The following is a 19,372-nucleotide window of genomic DNA, read 5'->3' on the forward strand; positions in this document are numbered from 1 at the left end:
TAAGTTTTGGTTTTGTTGTTTCTCTCCGCATCGCTGGGGAATCGAACCCACGTTCTTGTACAGAATTAATAAGTGATCTCCCTGGTTTGCTTTCTACCTTCAGTCTTTGTTCAAAATACTCCATGGATTTTGCTCCGGGCCTTCCTATGATAACTAGCGTGGTCTGATGAAACCAGTGTTCTAGGATCTCCAGTTCTTTCCGACCTTTCTAGCCGTTTCTTTTTCTAATATTCACAACCTCTCCACGACACCCTCGCTTTGGGCTTTGCGAGGCTGTCCCATACCAACGGACAGGGCATCTCTCTTCCCCAGCAGCGAAAGCACGGGTCAAATGGGAATAAGAACCTCTGCCCTGCCCCTTGGAAGGATCCAGTTTGGCGATGCTGCAATAAAACTTCTAATAAACGATCAAGATGAGGTGAGAGCTGGACCGTCTGAGTCCGCTACCGAAAAACTTCTTGCAGACAGCTTCAATCAAAGCTGTTCACCGTTGGGCCCCGCCCCTCAAAAACCAGTCCAATAGCCAGGCCTTGCCTCTTCAGGTCAAAAGCTAAGCCCCGCCCCTCATAAACTCAGACGGAAGACCCGGCCCCAAGGGGGATTCAAAAATCCAGGCCCCACCTCTCAGAGCACGTGAGCACTCAAACGCGCGAGGTTCCGCCTCCAGCACGAGCAGCTAAGTCCCGCCCCTCAGGTCGTGTCAACGGCCAGGTCTTGCTCCTCCTAACACTCAGACTACCAGTTCTTCCACCCCAAAAGACGAAAACCGTCAAGATTGGCTCCTCACGACGCCCCAAAGGCCAATCGCCGCTCCACAGTACTTGCAACTGTCCCCAGTCCCTCCAAGCGCGCCAACGGACAGGCCCTGCCCCACAGGGAACGGAACCTTCTGGCCCGCCCCTCGAGGCGCGCACGTCCCAGGCTCCGCCCTTATAGAGTTCCAACTGCCAGGCCCCGCCTCACAGCGCCCGCTAACGGCCAGGCCCCGCCCTCAAGGCGCTCAAGAGGCCAACCTCCGCCCTGCAGAGCGCTCCAACGGCCAGGTCGCTTCCCATAGGGCATCGTAACGACTAGGTCCCGCCTTCCGAGGTGCGCTTGGGACCAAGCCACGCCCCAAAGAGGCCAACGCTGGCCAGCCCCGCCCCTCGAGGCGCGCCAACTGTCCTCCCCCGCCCCCTCGTGCGCCGAGACGTGAGGACGCCGGCGTCGTAGGCTGAGGTGGCAGCTGTCCCGCAGTCATGGAGCTGCCGCAGATGCCGGAGCTGATGGGGTTGTCCCTCCTGGTGGGTCTGCTGGCCTTGGTGGCCACGGCGGCTGTGGCGCGGGGCTGGCTGCGGGCCGAGGAGAAGCCCAGCCAGCCCGTCTGTAAGTATACCGGGTCGGGTGGCGGTGACTCTGGGGACTTTGCTCCCGGCCGCCGCGTGGTACGAGGAGCGTGGAGAGTCACGGACCTCAGTTTCCCTGGTTGTGAGATGAACTTTCCCGTGTAGGTTTCGGGTTGCAGGTGCACCCCAGGGACAAGATTCTTTGGAACCTGGGAGCTGCGCTGCTACGTGGTCGGTGACTTTTCCTGGGACACCTCCCACCACCACCACCACCTATGTCCCCGGAGCTGCTACGAAAGCTCAGTCAGACCCCAGGTTTGCTATGTGTTCGTGTTCTTAGAAAATGGGGGTCATTTGAAAATACTCTTCAGCCAACTCTGACCGGCAGGAACGTTTTCTGAACTCCTGTTACCTATACCTAGCTTCGAGGTCTTTTTAATACGTTCAGTAACCGAGAAGCTTGTAAAAGTGTGGTCTACACTGTAGATCTAAATTGTAAGCATCTGAAAAGGCAAGCGAAATAGACATTGTATTAAATTTCACAAAGGAGTTAATACTATAAAAGGATCGAGAGTATGAATGGTCTTGCTGCTTTTATTTATTTATTTTTTAGGGAATAAAAGTTGGGGATTCCGGGAACTCTTCAGAGAGGGTAGGGAACCCATTGTGAGTTTCTGAGACATGGTTTCACAATGTTGTCCAAACTGGCCTTGAGCTCTGGTTATTACTGCCTCAGTCTCGGGAGCATTGGAGTATACAAGTGTGTGTGTGCTCCCCATACCTAGCCTTGTGAGGTGCTGGGTAGGTGAAACCCAGAGGCTCAAGCAAGTGCTGTTCCACGGATCTACACCCCCAAATCTGTGATGTGAGTTGTTCAGGGATGCCAGTGTAGGATTTTGCCTGGGAGGCCAAGGAAGAAAGAAGGTTCTTTTGTTTGTTTTGTTTTTTCGGGACAGGGTTTTTTTTTTTTGTTGTTGTTGTTGTTGTTGGGTTTTTTTGTTTGTTTGTTTTTGTTTTGGTTTTGGTTTTTTGGTTTTTCGAGACAGGGTTTCTCTGTGTAGCCCTGGCTGTCCTGAAACTCACTTTGTAGACCAGGCTGGCCTCGAACTCAGAAATCCACCTGCCTCTGCCTCCCAAGTGCTGGGATTAAAGGCGTGCGCCACCATCGCCCTGCAAGAAAGACAGTTCTATCAGCAGCAAAACTCAAGAAGACAAGGGATTCCAGAAACACTTGGAGGCTGCTTGGACATGGTGCGGCCATAGACCGCCTGCCTAGGATTCCCCTAGTGAGGGGTCAGGAACAGAGCTCAGGGTTAGAACTCTTGCCTGTGATACCGGAGGCACTGCATTTTATCCCAGTGCTGAAAGAATAGCAGTCCAGCATCTGGTTTAACGCTGAAGGTCACCATGAGCAAGTTCAATAATAAGTTTTAATTCCTGTAAGAATTAGGGAGCATCTACTGCTACCTAACACGTGTCAGCTTGGTGTGTAAACCTAGTTCTCCAAGATATGCTTTCATTTTAATTAACTATTTTTTTTTTTTTTGAGACAGGTTTTCTATATATAGCCCTGGCTGTCAAAGACCCACCCACTTCCCAAGTGCTAGGGTTAAAGGCATATGCCACCACTGCTCTGCTTTCTCTCTTTTAAAAATTTTTTTTCCTGCATATGAGTTCACTGTAGCTGTCTTCAGACACACCAGAAGAGGGCATCAGATCCCATTACAGATAGTTTTGAGCCACCATGTGGTTGCTGGGATTTGAACTCAAGACCTCTGGAAGAACAGTCAGTGCTCTTAACCACTGAGCCATCTCTCCAGCCCCCGCCCCCCTTTCTCTCTTTTGTGCATGTGTGAGAGAGAGAGAGATCCAGGTGGGGCCTTGAACTCACTATGTAGTCAAGCCTGACTCTGAACAACCTCCTCTCCCAGTCTTCCTGTCTCCACCTGCTGAGTGCTAGAATTATTTATAGGCAGCATACATCACCAAGCCTGGTCTCAATATCTCTTTGAGGAATCAAGATTTAAAGCAGTTAAATAACTTACCCAAGACCAGATCTTCAGATCCCCTTGTGCATATCATTCCCCTACTTGGGGATGCCTGACTAGAATTCACACTACACAGGCTAAGCCATGAACCCACCCAGCTGTCTCAGTTCAGAGAGATGCTATACACACTCAGAAAATAGCCTCTGTAAGACCACACTCATGAGGGCTGGGGATGTAGAACATGTGTTCTTCCTTAGCATGCACCAAGCTACAGTCTCAACCTTCAGAATGGCTTTAAAAATAGAAGAAAAGAATACACACTGATAAAGACTGAATTCAAAGTCAAGTCTGATTTCTAAGCCTTTTTTAAAAATTATGTGTATAGATAATTTAGATTTGTCTATAGATTTGTCCATTTTTGTGGAGATGTTCTTGAGGGCCATGGGTGCCATAGTCTCTAGAACTAGAGTTTTAGTTGGTTATGAGCCACCTGATTTGAGTGCTGGGAGCCAAACTCTGATTCTCTGAATATATGCTTTTAACCACCGCGCCATCTCTCCAGGCCTAGTTTTGTTTGTTTTTCAGTGCAGCTGGAGATTGAACTTGAGGCTTTGTACAGGCTAAGCAAGCCCTCTACCACTAAGCTATATCCCTAGCCCCTCCCCCTTTACATGAACATGTATGGGTGGATGCACATACATCTCGTGCACATGGATTTCAGGGAACAACCTTATATATTGTTAGGAACGCAAGTTGCTTCCATTGAGATGGAGTCTCATATTGACTGGGAGGGAGCTCATGAGCTAGGTCAGGCTGGTTAGGCAGAGAGCCCTAGAGACTTTCCTGACTCCACCTCCTCAGTGCTGAGATGACAGCGGATGTGTAATCTCTCAGGTGTAAACCACACGCACCTCATATTTACAGAGCAAGTACTTTGCCTATGAACTATCTCCCCCCCTTCTCCCACCTCCCTGGCCTGTTTTTGCACATGTCACTTTTTCAAGGACAAAGGCTCTATCTGGGCCGTGTTGTGGTACCCTACACAGAGCCTGAGAAATCCTAGGCACTCACTCGATGCTTCTGAGTGCGTGCATGGGTCAATGACACGGCCCTTCCTTGTAGGTCAGAAAGAAAACGAACCCAAGAAGTCAGGATCCAAGAAGCAGAAGCAGAATCAGCGGGTTCGTAAGGAGAAGCCTCAGCAGCACAGCTTCACGCACCCCCTTCTGGCTGCAGCACTGAAGGTACTTGGTACTCCTGGGTACTGAACACATGCAGTATGTACATGAAGAGTGCTCACGCCTACACCTTGTCCTTGGTAATCTGGGCAGATTACATACACCTAACTCTCAGCAGCAGAGTAGGCATACCCCTTCTGGCCCTTCTGGCTGGTGGTTGTTTCCCTTGTACTGAGGATTGAATCCAGGGCCTTGTATATTCTACCTTCAGTTCTTATTAAGGTTTGGTCTCTTGCTACGTATTGTAATCTTTAGTACTGGCTCCACGATCTGGTTGCCTCGGGATGTACACCAAGTGATGCTATGTAACCCTGCTCCTTAAGTTAAAACTATTGGTTGAATAAAAATGCCTGTAGCCTGTAGCTGGGCAGAAGAGAGGTAGCTGGGGCTTCGCAGAGACCATGAGGAGGCAAACTGAGGGGTGAGGAGAGGAGACAATGTCATGGAGTAGATGAATGATGAGAACATGGCCCTGAGGGCTGGTCAGCTGGAGACAAGTTATATCATAGAGTTACTGACAGGGAAGAAGACAAAAATCATAGAGGGCCGATATCTGCCCAGCTCTAGTACTGTTAATGTTAATTATAAATATAAGGGGTCTGTGTCTTTTATTTGGGAACTAAATGATCAAAGGTGGAGTAGAAACCCCCATTGAGTTATTACTATATCAAGTTCTTTTTTTTTTTAAAGATTTATTTATTTTATTTTATTATACGTGAGTACACTGTAGCTGTCTTCAGACACTCCAGAAGAGGGCGTCAGATCTTGTTACGGATGGTTGTGAGCCATCATGTGGTTGCTGGGATTTGAACTCATGACCTTCAGAAGAACAGTTGGTGCTCTTAACCACTGAGCCATCTCACCAGCCCCCGGTATCAAGTTCTTGATTGGCAGATTTCTACAAAAGGGCCCCGCAGCTGAGCACCTTCCTTGGGGATTCGAGGCAGGCATTCTGCCAATAAACTACAGCCCTAGTCCATTCTCTTTATCTTTTCTACTGTTATTTTTGAGGTCGTTTCACTAAATTGCTTAGGCTAGCTTCAGACTTTACTCTGTAGCTCAGGCAGGCCTCGAACTTGGCATCCTATGCTGAGCTCCCAAGGAGCTGGGATTATAGACCTGTGCTAGAAGAGCTAGCTTACCTTGTTCCATCTCTGACCTGTCCATCATCCAAGCCCCTGAGCCAGAGTGGCTCCCCTAGGTTCAGCCTCCTCATCCACTTGAGAGGTTTCTCATTGGTCCTTCCTGCATTCTTTTCCCTAGAGCCACAGTGGGAATATATCTTGCATGGACTTCAGCAGCAACGGCAAGTATCTGGCCACCTGTGCGGATGACCGCACTGTCCGTATCTGGAGCACTAAAGATTTCCTTCAGCGGGAGCACCGCAGCATGAGAGCCAACGTGGAGCTGGACCATGCCACCTTGGTACGCTTCAGCCCTGACTGCAGGTGAGACAGGACAGAGCCTCAGGCTTGTCTGCAAAAGCCCAGCTTATGGCTGTGGCCTTCACATATCCAGTTGGGGCTTAGTGAGGAGGGATCAGGAGTCTACCTTGTTGTGACGTAAAAAGGTCATTCAGACAGTATGGAGCCTCCTGGGGCCTCTCGGAGGCTCCGCTCTATAGAAGGAAGCAGAGACAGAACATTCCTACCCTGGATGTTCCAAACTCCAACCTGCCATGAGTTTTGGAAGCTCTTAGAACTTTTTTTTTTTTTTTTTTTTTGAGACAGGGTTTCTCTGTGTAGCCCTGGCTGTCCTGGAACTCACTCTGTAGACCAGGCTGGCCTCAAACTCAGAAATCCGCCTGCCTCTGCCTCCCAAGTGCTGGGATTAAAGGCGTGCACCACCACTGCCCAGCCTCTTAAAACTTCCTAAGCTCCAGAAATGGAAGGAACCAAAGCTCTGAGGCCCGTTTTCTCTTTGTACTGTAGGGACTGAACTCAGTATCACACACACCACCAAGCTACACCTTCAGCCGTTCTTGCTTCTTGGGTTTTTGTTTTTTGATTGTTTTGAGACAGGACACGGGGCCTTGCTATGTTGATCTCACTAGGTAATGCAGCTTGGCCTTGAACTTGTGATCTCTCTGCCCAGTCTCCCCTGTGCTGGGATTCAATGTGGCCTTGTGTACTTTTGTTCGTGGAAATATAAGCAAAAGTCTGTTTACTCTAGGTAGGGCATAACCACAGACCAGAGAATAATTGCTCTGTGTAGCACTTGGTGAGCCATTGGGTTTAGTTGGGTTACTTACAGGATTATGGGTAAGAGGATGCTTAAAAGAACATGGACAGCTCTTTGGGAGTCACATCATAGAAGGCCCATGTTAGCATGAATGACGATGACTTGCGTATTGGGCTTCAAGGCAGCTCCATCAGACAGTCCTCTCTTCCCAGCAATGGTTTCTATCTCTGTAGCCTTGGGGAGGGAGGGGCCTTATGAGTATTGAGACTCTCTTAGCTTCCTGCTCCTTAAGTCTCAAAGCCTCTCTCATCTTGGGAGGATATGTTTTTTTATGTTTAGTGCTAATGATCAAACCCATAGCCTACCACTGAGATACATTTATGTCTTCGAATTGTTTTGTTTTGGAGGGTGTGTGTGTGTGTGTTTGTGTCTGTGTGTGTGTGTGTGTGTGTGTGTGTGCCAGAGAACAACAGAAGTTGAGGTTTTTTTCCTTCTGCGTGGGTTCCTGAGTATTGAACTCGTTAGCCTTGCCAAGCAAGTGCTTTTTTACCTGCTGAGCCATTTGCAAGACTTTTCGGGGACTAGAGTGATGGATCAGGGCTTAAGAATACTGGCTGCCCTTATACAGGTCCCAAGTTCAATTCCCAGCACCCATATGACAGCTCATGATCGTCTGTAACTCCAGACTCAGGAACCAATGTCTTCATCTGGCCTCTAAGGGCACTAAGTGTGTGTGTGTGGTACACAAACATACACACACACAAAGAAATCAGATACACAAACATTTAAAAAAAACTTTTAAGTTAAAAAAGGTTTTGAGGGGCTGGAGAGATAGCTCAGTGGTTAAGAGCACTGACTGTTCTTCTGAAGGTCCTGAGTTCAATTCCCAGCAACCACATAGTGGCTCACAACCATCTGTGATGAGATCTGATGCCCTCTTTTTGTGTGTCTGAAGGCAGCAAGTGTACTCACATATATAAAATAAATAAATAAATAAATAAATATTTAAAAAAAAGATTTTGAACCAAGGGATCTATTGTAAGACTGGACAAGGGGCAATCTTGGTTTTCTCTAGAATCTAGGACACATAGGCCTCTGCCCAGGTGAGGAAGTAGCTCTGGTTTGCTTGTCTCTAGAGCCTTCATTGTTTGGCTGGCCAATGGGGACACCCTCCGTGTTTTTAAGATGACCAAGCGGGAAGATGGGGGCTTTACTTTCACGGCCACACCAGAGGATTTCCCTAAAAAACACAAAGCGCCCATCATCAACATCGGCATTGCTGACACAGGTAAGGGAAGTCTCCTGGGTGGCATTTACTCGAGCCCTGAAAGTGTGCCTGAGTCATAACTTGTTCTTTGTTTCATTTGAAAAGTTTATTTTCACTTTATGTATATGGATGTTTTATTTGAATGTATGTCTATGTACTACCTGCGTGCAGTGCTCACAGAGGCCAGAAGAGGGCATGGGGTCTCCTGGGATCATAGTTAAGACCAATTGTGAGCTGCCATGTGGGTGCTCAGAATCAAGTCCTGGTCCTCTGGAAGAGCAGCCAGCGCTCTCAACTGTTGAGCCACCTCTCCAGGCCTCCCTCCACCTTGTTTTGCATTTATTTTGTGTGTTTATCATAGCACACATGTAGATGTCAGCCCAGTAGGTCATGAGGCCTGGTGGCAAGGACCTCCACCAACTGAGCCAGCTTGCTAGTATCTGAGTTGTATTTGGTTTTTGTTTGTTTGTTATTTTAAAGATTTATTATTTTATGTATGTGAGTGCACTGTAGTTGTACAGATGGTTGTGAGCCTTCATGTGGTTGTTGGGAGTTAAATTATTTTTTAGGACCTCTCCTCACTCTGGCCAACCCCTCTCGCTCCGGTCAGCCTTGCTCGCTCAGTCCCTGCTAGCTCTGGCCCAGATTTATGATTATACATAAATACACTGTAGCTGACTTCAGACGCACCAGAAGAGGGCGTCAGATCTCATTACAGGTGGTTGTGAGCCACCAAGTGGTTGCTGGGATTTGAACTCAGCAGTCAGTGCTCTTACCCGCTGAGCCATCTCACCAGCCCTGAATTGTATTTGTCGAATGAGTTGTTACTGCCTGAGTTTTGCTTGGTGTCCCTGTGATCGAGGAGTCCATGAGAGCCAAACAGTGAGAGCCCACCCTTATTGACACAGAATTACCTGTGGTGACCTTTGGCCTGGGAAAGGAGCATGGATACTTCTTAGAGCAGTGATCCATTATTTTGTTGGGAGGTGACAATCTGGTCATGACCTTGGGCTTACAACTGTCTTCTCATCAGGGAAGTTCATCATGACGGCCTCCAGTGACACAACTGTCCTCATATGGAATCTGAAAGGTCAGGTGCTTTCCACGATCAACACTAACCAGATGAACAACAGTCACGCAGTTATCTCCCCATGTAGCAGGTGAGGAAGAAGAGGATGAGGGTAGGTACGGGGTAGGTACAGAGCAGGGAGGCAGCTTCTAGGAGGGGTGTAGGGACACTGGAGTAGAAGTCCTAGCTCTCCAAACGGGAAGGGATTTCACACAAGCCCCTGAAGTCCTTAGTGTCTGTTTCTTTTTTTTTTTTTTTTAAAGATTTATTTATTATTATATGTAAGTACACTGTAGCTGTCTTCAGACACACCAGAAGAGGGAGTCAGATCTTGTTACAGATGGTTGTGAGCCACCATGTGGTTGCTGGGATTTGAACTCTGGACCTTTGGAAGAGCAGTCGGGTGCTCTTACCCACTGAGCCATCTCACCAGCCCAGTGTCTGTTTCTTCACCTCTCCTCTTTTTATTTTTGCAGTGCTGAGGGTGGAAACCACTGTTAGGACATGTTAGGCAAATGCTCAGCCACCTCTCAACATGCGTAGCCCTCACCTGAGGGTTTGAGTCAGGATTTCACTGTGTATCCCTGGCTGGCCTAGAACTCATTATGTATATCAGATGGCCTGACACTCACTGAGATCTGCCTGCCTCTGCCTACTGAGGCCTTGGCTTAAAGATGTGTGCTGCCATGCCAGACCCTTTTAATTTTCTATTTTTTTCTGAGACAGGGTTTCTCTATACAGACTTGGCTATCCTAGAACTCCTATATAGACCAGGCTAGCCTTAAACTCACCGATCCACCTTCATCTGCCTTTAATTAAGTATGGAAATTAAAGGTGTCCACCACCGGGCGTGGTGGCACATGCCCTTAATCCCAGCACTGGGGAGGCAGGGGCAGGTAGATTTCTGAGTTTGAGGCCAGCCTGGTCTACAGAGTGAGTTCCAGGACCTCTGCCTCCCGAGTGCTGGGATTAAAGATGTGCGCCACCACGCCCGGCTAACATTTGAGTTTTAAGAGTTACATGAATTACATGACAGGTTTGTGGGTTCGTGTGGCTTCACCCCAGATGTGAAGGTCTGGGAGGTCTGTTTCGGGAAGAAAGGAGAGTTCCAGGAGGTGCTGCGAGCCTTTGAACTGAAGGGTCACTCTGCATCTGTCCACTCTTTCGCTTTCTCCAATGACTCTCGAAGGTGAGTGCTTCGGGACATCTTCCCTTGTTCTTTCCCTTGTTCGGTCTTATTTAGTATAGATAACCAATGCTGGCCCTGGAGTCCTAACATACCTGCCTCTCTCCCTCATAAGAACTGAGGTACAGGTGTGAATACCTTGCCTGGTAATTGTTTTGTTTTGCTCTGTTCATGTTTTTCAGACAGAGTCTCACTTGGTAGAGCAGGCTGCCCTTGAACTTACAGTGACCCTCTTGTCTTGCCTCAGCCCCCCAATGCTGGGGTTATAGGTGTGTACCAGCAAGCTGGGCTGAGCAGTGAGTCTGGGGTACTTCTGCCTGTCTGGGCTGCAGTTCTGAAAAGGGTGGAAGACTTGAGTCTCGGCAGGATGTAACCTTGGGTTCCTAGCTGCTGGCTCCCACAGGTTGATCTAGTGTTTCCCGAGCTGGGGATGCTGAGGCTCTAGCTGTGATTTCCCACATTGCAGGATGGCCTCCGTCTCCAAGGATGGGACATGGAAGCTATGGGACACAGATGTGGAGTACAAGAAGCAGCAGGACCCCTACTTGCTACGGACAGGCCGCTTTGAAGAGGCGAGCACCATGCCTTGCCGCCTGGCACTCTCCCCTGATACCCATGTCCTGGCCTTGGCCACTGGCACCAATATTCATCTCTTCAACACACGCCGCGGGGAGAAGGAGGAGTACTTTGAGTGTGTCCATGGGGAGTGTATTGCTGACTTGACTTTTGACATCACTGGCCGCTTCCTGGCCTCCTGTGGGGACCGTGCAGTGCGGCTCTTCCACAATACCCCTGGCCACCGGGCTGTGGTGGAGGAGATGCAGAGCCTCCTGAAGCGGGCATCCAGCGAAAGTACCCGCCAGAGGCTGCAGCAACAGCTAACCCAGGCCCAAGAGGCCCTCAAGAGCCTGGGTGCCCTGAAGAAGTGACTCTGGCTCCAGATGGGTCTGGCTGTCTGGCCCAGCAGCTCCTGCTCCCCAGGGGCCCCTGGGATGGAGACCTGGAGGAAACTCCCAGTTTTCTTCCTGGTGCCCCCTACTTTTTCCTATTGAAACTATTCTTGCATACTCAGATATCTCTCTCTCTGTTTCTCCCTTCTTGTTTGACTCTTCCCAGACTGAAAGATACTGTTTTCTCACAGGCCCTAGGGGTAGAATCTGTCTTCATCTAGCACGGAGAAGGGGAGTAGACAGAAGACAGACAGAGCAAAACCTTTGATGGTTTGGCAAAAGACCCTGACATCCAAAGAATTTTGTCAGTGTAGAGGGAAAACCCTAGGGTCACCAGGGACAAATTGCTGTTTTATAAGAGTTCAGAACGTGTTTTATAATGCTGCGTGGTGAGCCTCCATCTGGACCAGGCTCCTGATAGCAGCAAGAAGTAATTAAGGACTGGTCTTTGTTGGCATTGGTCTGTAATATCAGCACTATACAGGCAAAGGTGAGAGGATCAGGGGTTCAAGGCCAGCTTGGACTACATAGTGAATTCTAAGTCCTCCTGGGCTCCATTCATATGGAGAGAAACCTTGGCGAGATTGTTTTTCCCTGGGCTTCAGTTTTCTTATTTGTAAAATGGGGAACGATGCTCTCTGTGGCCTTCCTGCAAAGATGCTGTGAGGCTAGGAGTGTTATAATGCTCCCACACATGGAGCATAACAGGTCTGTCCAGTGTCATTACCTACCAGGTAAACACAGGATGCAGACGGTGTTCTGCAAGCAAACTAGGAAAAAACCACAGCCCTTGTGAAGCCAAGTTTCCTAGGGCTCTGCTTGCTCATTCATCTTGGATAAACATGGTGGTTTGGTTCCCGTGCCTTGAGAAGTAATGCCATCGCAAAAGGGTGTTCCTCTCTCAGGGACTTCTTGAACCCATCACTTCAGGGCCTGCTTCATGGGACCAGCTAGTGATGCTGGCTAACACAGACAGACAAGACTAGGCCTGCTGCCAAGGGTAAAAGCTGGTGGGAGGACCTAGAGGCTGGTGTCTGTGATGTGCTTTTTGTTCATTTACAGCTGCAGGGGAGGTTGTGGACAGGAGGCTTGACCGTAGTCAATCCAGGACAATAATGGGGAAAGAATGGAATCCACCCACTAAGAGACTGGGTCTCAGCCATGTACATTTGAAGACTGCTTGGACTGGTCTTTGTTGGTGAGGAAGATGGCAGGCATCTAGGAAGGCTTGAATCTAGCAAAAGGTTCCCATCCCAGTTAGTTTTTATCTCTCTTAAAAGTAGGGCCTCTTCCTGCCACCCTCAATGCTACAGGATGTTTATAACAAGGCACAACCCTGAAGTTGACCTTGATGGCTCCCTTGTCACCCTCTCCTTCTACCACTGCTGCTACATGCAGATGGCCTGCAGCATCTGCAGCTCTCCCACTCTTCTGTTACCATCCCGGTCTTAGCCACTGTCCCGTAGTATATGGATAGTACCTCTGTTTCCAACCACATTACTTCAAGTCAGTTTTCTACATAGTTTAGCCTGCTTTGGGAAAACAAAAATGGTATTTTGGATCATGCCATTTCCAAAAGGCTTCCTTCTCTCTACACTTGGAATTAAACCACAAACTCTCTTTGTGGCCTGCGTAGTGTTGTGAAATTTAGCCACTCCTGTGATCTTTCTTTGCAATGGTCCAATCCCATTCTTCCTATTCTTTGCTAACCCAGGCATTTGGCAGGCTCTGGGTGTGGGCTGGTCCCTCTTGTGCTGCAAGCATTTTTCCTTTCTGTTGGCAGACTTGTCAGTGCGATTCAGTCCTTGTAAGTTTCACTGGAAAACAGTTGCCACCTCACCAACTCCCTCCGAAGTAGCCATTTCCACCAATCCTGTCCCTCCTGGTGCCCTGCCGCTTTTCCTTTTGTATGAATTGGTGCTTTCTGAAGCCATCTTGTCTGGCTATGTGTTTACTGCAGTGTCAGAGAAGGGCAGTGAGTGGGGGTTAAGAGTGGGAATTAGGCCCGTCACCTGGTTGTGCTATGGAAGGAAACGGTAGAGACTGCACTGGGCTGGTGGCCGTGTGTCCTGGGTGCACAGTGGGAGGGAGCCGCTACTGACTGATAAGCCGCAGAAGTTGCCAGTTGCAGAGAAGTTAGATGCTGGCACTGTACTTTGCAAGGAGGCATCCTTGTGGACTGCACCAAACCCTGACGGGGGAGGGCGCAGCTCATCAGTCTCATTGGTGCTGAAGGATTCTTCCTTACTTTTCCTTTTGCAGTCCTGGGAATGGAAGCCAGGGTCAGGTAGACAAATAGCTCTGCTGGTGAGCCATGCCTCAACCCCTCACTGGGAGATGCTAGACGAAGACTCTCCTCAGCCACAGCCCTAGCCCTCACTGGACAAATGCTTTGCCTCCAAGCCTCTTTGCAGCAGTTTGTGAAATTGCTGAAGAATGCGTTGGAACAGAACCCTTGTTGGTCTGCTTTGCTCTGGGTCCCGAGTCAACTAGCCAGGACAAAGTAAGCTCTCAATAAATGGGACTCTGACTAGAAGTAATGACCAAGCTTTTGATATACTTTGTTTTCTGCACTCCGCTCTCTATTGTGGATTCAGGTTTCTGATAAGATCAGCCATATTGAAGACCATGTGGCCACACACGGATTTGGGCTTCTGACTACACAGCTGTGCCTCAGGCTTGTGTGTGCGTGTGGGGGTCTGGTGGGCATCTGCTCTGGTTGTCGGAAAGCATCTGAAAATGCGTTCTCTTGCTTCTGCACTCGTGTCTTGAGAAGTAACTGGTGCCGTGGCTGCACAGGGAAGGCAGTGAACCCTAGCAAGAATGCTGAGCTGCTGAAGTCAGAAGTCTGTTCCCAAACTGGCCAATTCACTGGCCTGTGGCCTGGAGTCCTGTAATCACAGAGGCTGCCAGAGTTCGTCTCCCCACTTGTGGAATGGGAATAAATGTTGTTCTGTTACCGCGCATGGTGATTCTTTGCTTGTGTACATGCTTATGGGTTACACTGGGGGTTAGATATGTGCTCTTGCCCCAAACCCATTTTTTTTTGTGTGTGTATTTGAGAAAAAGACTCACTTTGTTGTCTTGGCTGGCCTGGAATTTATAGAAATCCACCTGTCTTGGCTTCCTGAGTGCTTGGTTTTAAGGCATGTGCCACCATACACAGGTCCTTTCGCCTGTGTTTTGAGCTAATGTTTCACTAAGTTGCTTTTGATCTTGAGATTCTCTAGCGTGTCAGGCCTACATCTGCATGCCTGGGAGCTGTGAGTTCTGAATGAGTTGGGAGCACTACAAAAGGTCATTGCACAGACTGCCCAGGGGTAGGCTAGAGCTGTTCGTGTTGCCCTAGGAAAGGTGTCTGGCTAGTACTACAGGCTGCCAAGCTTTTCTGATCCTCGAGAGTAGAGGCGGCATTGATCTGCTGATTCTACACAAGGTGTGGTAGTGCATGCATGCAGCCCAAGGGCTTGGCAGGTTGAAGAACCACGAGTCAGCACTGCATAGACTGTCTAAAACACAGTTCATGAATGTATTCATTTTAGTTTTTTGAGAAAGGGTTTCTCTGTGTAGCACTGGTTGTCCTGGAACTTACTCTGTACACCAGGCTCGCCTCAAACTTTACAGAGATCCACCTGCCTCTGCCTCTGCCTCCCAAGGGCTGCGATTAAAGGCATGTGCCACCACCATTCAGATCTAAAACACAAAATTTAATACTAATTTTGAAGCTTCTTAATTTTTAAAATAAAGGTATGGGTGAGCTAAAGGTGGTGCAAAGGTCAACCAACTCCAATTTCAGGAGGAAAACCGCAAAGTCCACTTGAGCAAACATCTGATGGCAATAGCCCCCCATCCTCCACCCCTCTTAACAACAGCCAGTTAGTCTACAGCAGCATGGTCAAGGTACATATAAACTAAGACATCTGGCAGAAAAAAGATAACCCAGCCATCCTATTTGTCAGGTGGTTTTGCCCCTGTGTTTGGTTCCTGCAAATTACAGCAGAAATGCAGTTTTAAAAATATTAATTTGCTGACCTGTATGGAATTCCCCAAGCTTGCTGTAACCACCATAAATACCCTGCACCCCTAGACTCGAGGCTCTCACTTCTGACCACTGCACCGGTGATGGAGTGCTCTTGAGCTCCTAATAAAAGCCCATATGTGTTTACATCAGAATTGACTCCCTGGTGGTCTTTGGGGTCCTTGCGATTTGGGCATAAGAGTGGTACTTACTTCCACTCGGGAAGCTGAGATAGGTTTAGCAAGTTTGAGATTAGCTGGGCTATAGTAATATCCTGTCTTAAATAAAATGGATGTCAGACGGTTCAGTTGCTAAAGGATCTTGCTCTACAAGCCTGTCAACCTGTTTAATCCCCAGGTCCCACATGTGGATAGAAAGACATCAGTGACTGCTCTTTGGCCACACATATCCTGCACACTCAAAATACTTTAAAAAATGCAAAGAGGCTGGAGAGGTGGCTCAATGGTTAAAAGCACTGGCTGTTCTAAAGGGCCCAGTTCATTTCACCCACAATGGTGGTTGACAATTGTAACTCCAGCCAGTGTGACCCAGTCAGCAAGCTCCAGACCAGTGAAAAATCCTGACACGCCTGAAGAGATGGCCCAGCGGTTAAGAGCACTGACTGCTCTTCCAAAGGTCCTGAGTTCAATTCCCAGCAACCACATGGTGGCTCACAACCATCTGTAATGGGATCTGATGCCCTCTTCTGGTGTGTCTGAGGACAGTGACAGTGAACTTATATACATTAAATAAATAAATAAATAAATAAATAAATAAATAAATAAATAAATAAAAGAGAAAAGAGAAAACCCCCTGACACAAAACACAAGATGATGGACGCCCGAAGAATGACGGAAGAAATTTACTTCTAGCTTCTACACACACAAAAAACAAATAGGCATACACATGTGTTCACAAGTACATACAAAATGTCTTTCGTTATTTTTATGTTATTGTCACACTGAGCAGCAGTGGTAGTGGTGGTAGTGACCTGGGGTACACACCTTTTATCACAGCACTCAGGAGGTAGGGGCAGGTTTGAGGCCACACTGGTCTACAGAGCTAGTTATAGAATAGCAGGGCCACACAGAAACCCTGTCTTGACAAAACAACGCCCCAAAATTTTATATATGTGTGTGTGTATACATATATGTGTGTGTGTATGTATACACACACCAATACAAGATTATTGTAGCTGGCCAGGCAGTGGTGGCACATGACTTTAATCCCAGCACTCGGGAGGTAGAGGCAGGTGGATTTCTGAGTTCAAGGCCAGCCTAGTCTACAGAGTGAGTTCCACACCACCTGGGCTACACAGAAAAACCCTGCCTACAAAAATTGTAGCCATATGTAGTGGTGCATGCCTGCAGTCTAGGCTCTAGAGTGACTGAAGTGGGTCATATGAGTCCAGGAGTTCACCGGCAGCTTGATCAACACAAACCCCATCTCTTTAGAGACAGAAGAAAGAAGTATACTGTGTTATGACTGGAGAGTAACTTTCACTTTGCTAGGTCAACTCAGTACTCTCCCCAACTTGTCTCTACAAACAATCTGGACTCAGGTCTTCTGTAGCTTGTGTTCAGGGCACGACTTTTGAGATCCATGTTCATGGAACAGAACATAATCTTCTGAAGTTGCAAGAATATGTGACTTATCACAACCATGTGCCTGGTCTGTCTTATGATGATGGCCCCAATTCCAACATCTGGTTTCACAGAGTTCAGAAGAGTTTAGCTTGGGGAAAAAAATGGTTTTGGTTTTTGTTTTTTATTTTTAATGATTTATTTCATGTGCATTGGTGTCTTGCTTGTATGTCTGTGTGAGGGTGCCAGATGCCCTGGAACTGGAGTTCCAAACAGTTGCAAGCTGCCATGTAGGTGCTGAGAATTGAACACAGGTCCTTTGGAAGAGCAGCCAGTGCTCCCAACCATTAAGCCATCTCTCAAGCCCTATAGCTATGGTCTCTGCTTTCCCTTTGGCATACAAATTGCTGCTTGCAGTTGTTGTGATTTTATTTAAGCACAAATAAACCATGCATGTGAGTGAGCCGTCAAATCATTTTCTCCGATGCACAGCCTGGCCTTGGGGTTGGTGACTCTGATGCTGCTCTTTCCAAGATGACTTGCAGATCTTGGAAGCACTGTGTGCCGTCTCAGTATAAGAAGGCTGACTGTACACCAGGAGCAGTCACAGCTGCGTGATACTTTAGCCCAGGAACTTCTGGAAGCCCCTGGCCAGCATGTGCTTTTTTTTTTATTGCTCCCATAACCAATGTTGGGTATCAGAATCTGGCCCTTGAATCTTCATGGCATCCTGTTGGCAGACATCTCTGCGTTTATACCAGTTGCACTTAGTTTTGACATAATGGCCTGATTGGTGCAGGATGAGATCTTTTTTGTTTTTGTTTTTGTTTTTGCTTTTGTTTTTGTTTTTGTTTTTTGAGACAGGGTTTCTCTGTGTAGCCCTGGCTGTCCTGGAACTCACTCTGTAGACCAGGCTGGCCTCGAACTCAGAAATCCGCCTGCCTCTGCCTCCTGAGTGCTGGGATTAAAGGCGTGCGCCACCACGCCCAGCAAAACCAAGGTCTTATGGAGCCCAGGTTGGTCTTGAAACCACAAGTAGCCAGGGCTGGCCTTAATCTTGAGTTCCTGTTCTTCTAGCCTAAATTTCCCCAGTGCTGGGCTTACAGGTATATGCCACTAGATCCTACCTGTTTGAGAAAGGGTCTTGCTATTTAACCCAGGTTGGGCAGGTTTGGTTCCAGGCTACATGGGAAGACATTACCTCAAAAATTTTTTTCTTTTAAATTAAATTTAAAGAAGGTGGTAGAGAAACATGAACAGCAGAGGGAGTTCTTGCTGGCAATGGCTTGGATTTAGGTGGTGAGAGAAATTAAACATAGCTGTCAAGGGGTGGCCTTGTATTTGTGCTGGTTCGGGGAGCGGGTGTCCATGAACATAAGCAGTGAAGCTTAGCACACTGTTGGCCTGCCTTGCATTCTTTTCTTGTTCTTTATTTTCATCTCCGTAGCAGTGAGAACATCTTCTTCATTGTGTCCTTTGATGTAGGACATGTTTAGGTAAGCCCTGGGTTCACTTGTATTAGGTCATTTGAGTTTGATCCAGTTATTTCAACAGTAATCATTTCCCTGCATTTGTTACCTGGGCCCTTCCCCCCCGCCCCCTGCAGAAGCTGTTTAGGAATCCTTTCCCAGCAAACATGTTCAGCTGGAAGGCTGAGAGTCATGAATCAGAAGCTTCGCCAAGTTCAGGATAAGTTACACAGTCACTGGGAGACACACTCCTCTCCCTCTTCTTTGACGGGGTCTCATGCAGCCTTAAACTGGCCTCAAACTTTAAACGCAGTCAAGGATGACCTTGAACTCTTGGTTTTCCTGGAACTGCAAGTAAACCTCAAAGTTGATTCAAACAAGTCCCTCTGGGCATGCAACGTCAGCTGTGGGTCACCTCCTCCTTCTATTGGGTCTGTTATCACTGCTTTTCACTCCCCTCTTTCTTTTCTCTTTTTGTCCTTCCTCAACCCCCCAGAGAAAACCTCTGCATATCCCTGGTTGTCCTGGAATTCACTCTGTAGACCAGGCTGGCCTTGAACTCAGAAATCCACCTGCCTCTTCCGCCAGAGTGCTGGGATAAATGTGTTCATCACAGTCCCTGGTCCAGAAGTTCTTTCAAAAGAGAAATATTTATGTCCTCAGTACTTGGTCCAATGCACAGAACACAGGCAATGTTTTATCCAGAACTGAATTCCCTGACAGTGAAGTGGAATGCTAAAAGTATGAGCCAGGTGCAAAATACTCAGGAAGAGCCGCAGTGTGACCTGGATGTTGGAAAAGTAGTTGATTCAATCAGAAGAAATTTCCAGGTGGGTAGCTGAGAATTCGAAGACCAGAAGTCAAAATGAAGGAAGGTGTGATAATGACTCCGGAACACAGCTATTTAGACAATGATGACACAGATCTCCTTTTAGGTGAACATGCAGCGCATAAATAATTCCTTGAAGGGTCAGGGGTCATGGGGGATTAAAGGACTTGATAACAGCCTAAAACTCACTAGTGAAAACCAACTTCTACAAATTGTCCTCTGTGCCATATACATGTAAAGAAAAAAAAAAAAAAGAAAGAAAGAAAGAA

The 19,372-nt window shown here is 47.8% G+C and overlaps 1 protein-coding gene across 4 annotated transcripts; it reads left to right on the forward strand.

Annotated features, from left to right (window-relative positions):
- The first annotated feature begins 929 nt into the window (after nt 1-929).
- Nucleotides 930-15,374, forward strand: Tbl2 (transducin (beta)-like 2). Of its 4 annotated transcripts, XM_006504432.4 has the most exons (8): nt 930-1,365; nt 1,491-1,640; nt 4,436-4,557; nt 5,815-5,999; nt 7,869-8,020; nt 9,033-9,159; nt 10,105-10,257; nt 10,721-15,374. In XM_006504432.4, exons 2-8 carry the CDS (start codon nt 1,601-1,603, stop codon nt 11,181-11,183), a joined length of 1,242 nt encoding a protein of 413 aa, XP_006504495.1. In that variant the 5' UTR covers nt 930-1,365; nt 1,491-1,600; the 3' UTR covers nt 11,184-15,374. The 4 variants fall into 4 exon arrangements, with proteins under 4 accessions (XP_006504495.1, NP_038791.2, NP_001350236.1 ...); NM_013763.3 differs by lacking the exon at nt 1,491-1,640 and having other exon boundaries at nt 1,187-1,365; XM_030254546.1 differs by lacking the exon at nt 7,869-8,020 and having other exon boundaries at nt 1,279-1,365.
- Nucleotides 15,375-19,372: the final 3,998 nt, after the last annotated feature.

Source organism: Mus musculus, chromosome 5 (assembly GCF_000001635.26).
Source record: "Mus musculus strain C57BL/6J chromosome 5, GRCm38.p6 C57BL/6J".
NCBI lineage: Eukaryota > Metazoa > Chordata > Mammalia > Rodentia > Muridae > Mus > Mus musculus.